General features: G+C 15.8%; 1 protein-coding gene across 1 annotated transcript in view; it reads left to right on the forward strand.

Annotated features, from left to right (window-relative positions):
- LOC102680151 (xaa-Pro dipeptidase-like) overlaps window positions 1-815 on the forward strand; it is a 3,462-nt gene extending 2,647 nt beyond the window's left edge. The window contains exons 4-5 of the mRNA XM_006625099.2: window positions 597-658; window positions 738-815. Coding sequence (XP_006625162.1) covers window positions 597-658; window positions 738-786 — 111 coding nt within the window. The 3' untranslated portion in view covers window positions 787-815. The remainder of the gene's footprint in view (window positions 1-596; window positions 659-737) is intronic.
- The last annotated feature ends 2 nt before the right edge of the window (window positions 816-817 follow it).

Raw genomic sequence — 817 nt, forward strand, 5'->3', positions numbered from 1 at the left:
ATAACTTGTACAAATGTGTAATACAAGTTAACAAAATCTCAATATAAATTTCAATCAATAATTTCAATTTTATTTTGAAATATTGAAAAATAATGCTGAAATATATATTCTTATACATATTTAAAAAAATAATTACTGATATAAAGATTTATGAAATATATATTATTGTCATTTGAAAGTAAAAATTAATAACTGTATTTTAAAATAGTAAATTAATAAAATTTGTTATCATAATTTTAAAAAATAGATTTTTTTATAATATAATATTTATTTGGAATTTCAAGAGAAGAAATTAATATTATAATTTTTTTTTATATTTTTATTTTCGAAAATGCTTTACAGATTTTAATTATCACATTTAATTAATTGGACTTAAAGAAAAAGAAAGAAATAATAATTATATTGAGAACTTCATAGATGTAAAATATATGAATACAAATGTGTATCTCAATTGATTATATTTGCAAAAAACATTAGTGAAAAGTTGATTTTTTAATGCCATCTATGTATATATAGTCTTTTTAATAAATAATATTTAATAAATAGCTATCTTAATATAAATTTATAAAAATATTTATTTTATATTGTATTTTTAGAATGGTCAAAATAGTGATAGTGGTTTGCAGACAAAAGAGGCAATTTTTGATGGTATTGACAAGTATGTTTTACAATTCTTTTTTACAATTTTTTTAATAAATTTAAAAAAAATTTTATCTATATTCATTTATATTTTACAGATTTAAAGTAGACAATAAAATCTTATATCCAGAAATATGTGAATGGTAAGTATTAAATGAAATTAATTATTATATTATAT

The sequence above is a fragment of the Apis dorsata genome, unplaced genomic scaffold, assembly GCF_000469605.1.
Source record: "Apis dorsata unplaced genomic scaffold, Apis dorsata 1.3 scaffold_1273, whole genome shotgun sequence".
In the NCBI taxonomy this organism is placed as follows: Eukaryota; Metazoa; Arthropoda; class Insecta; order Hymenoptera; family Apidae; genus Apis; species Apis dorsata.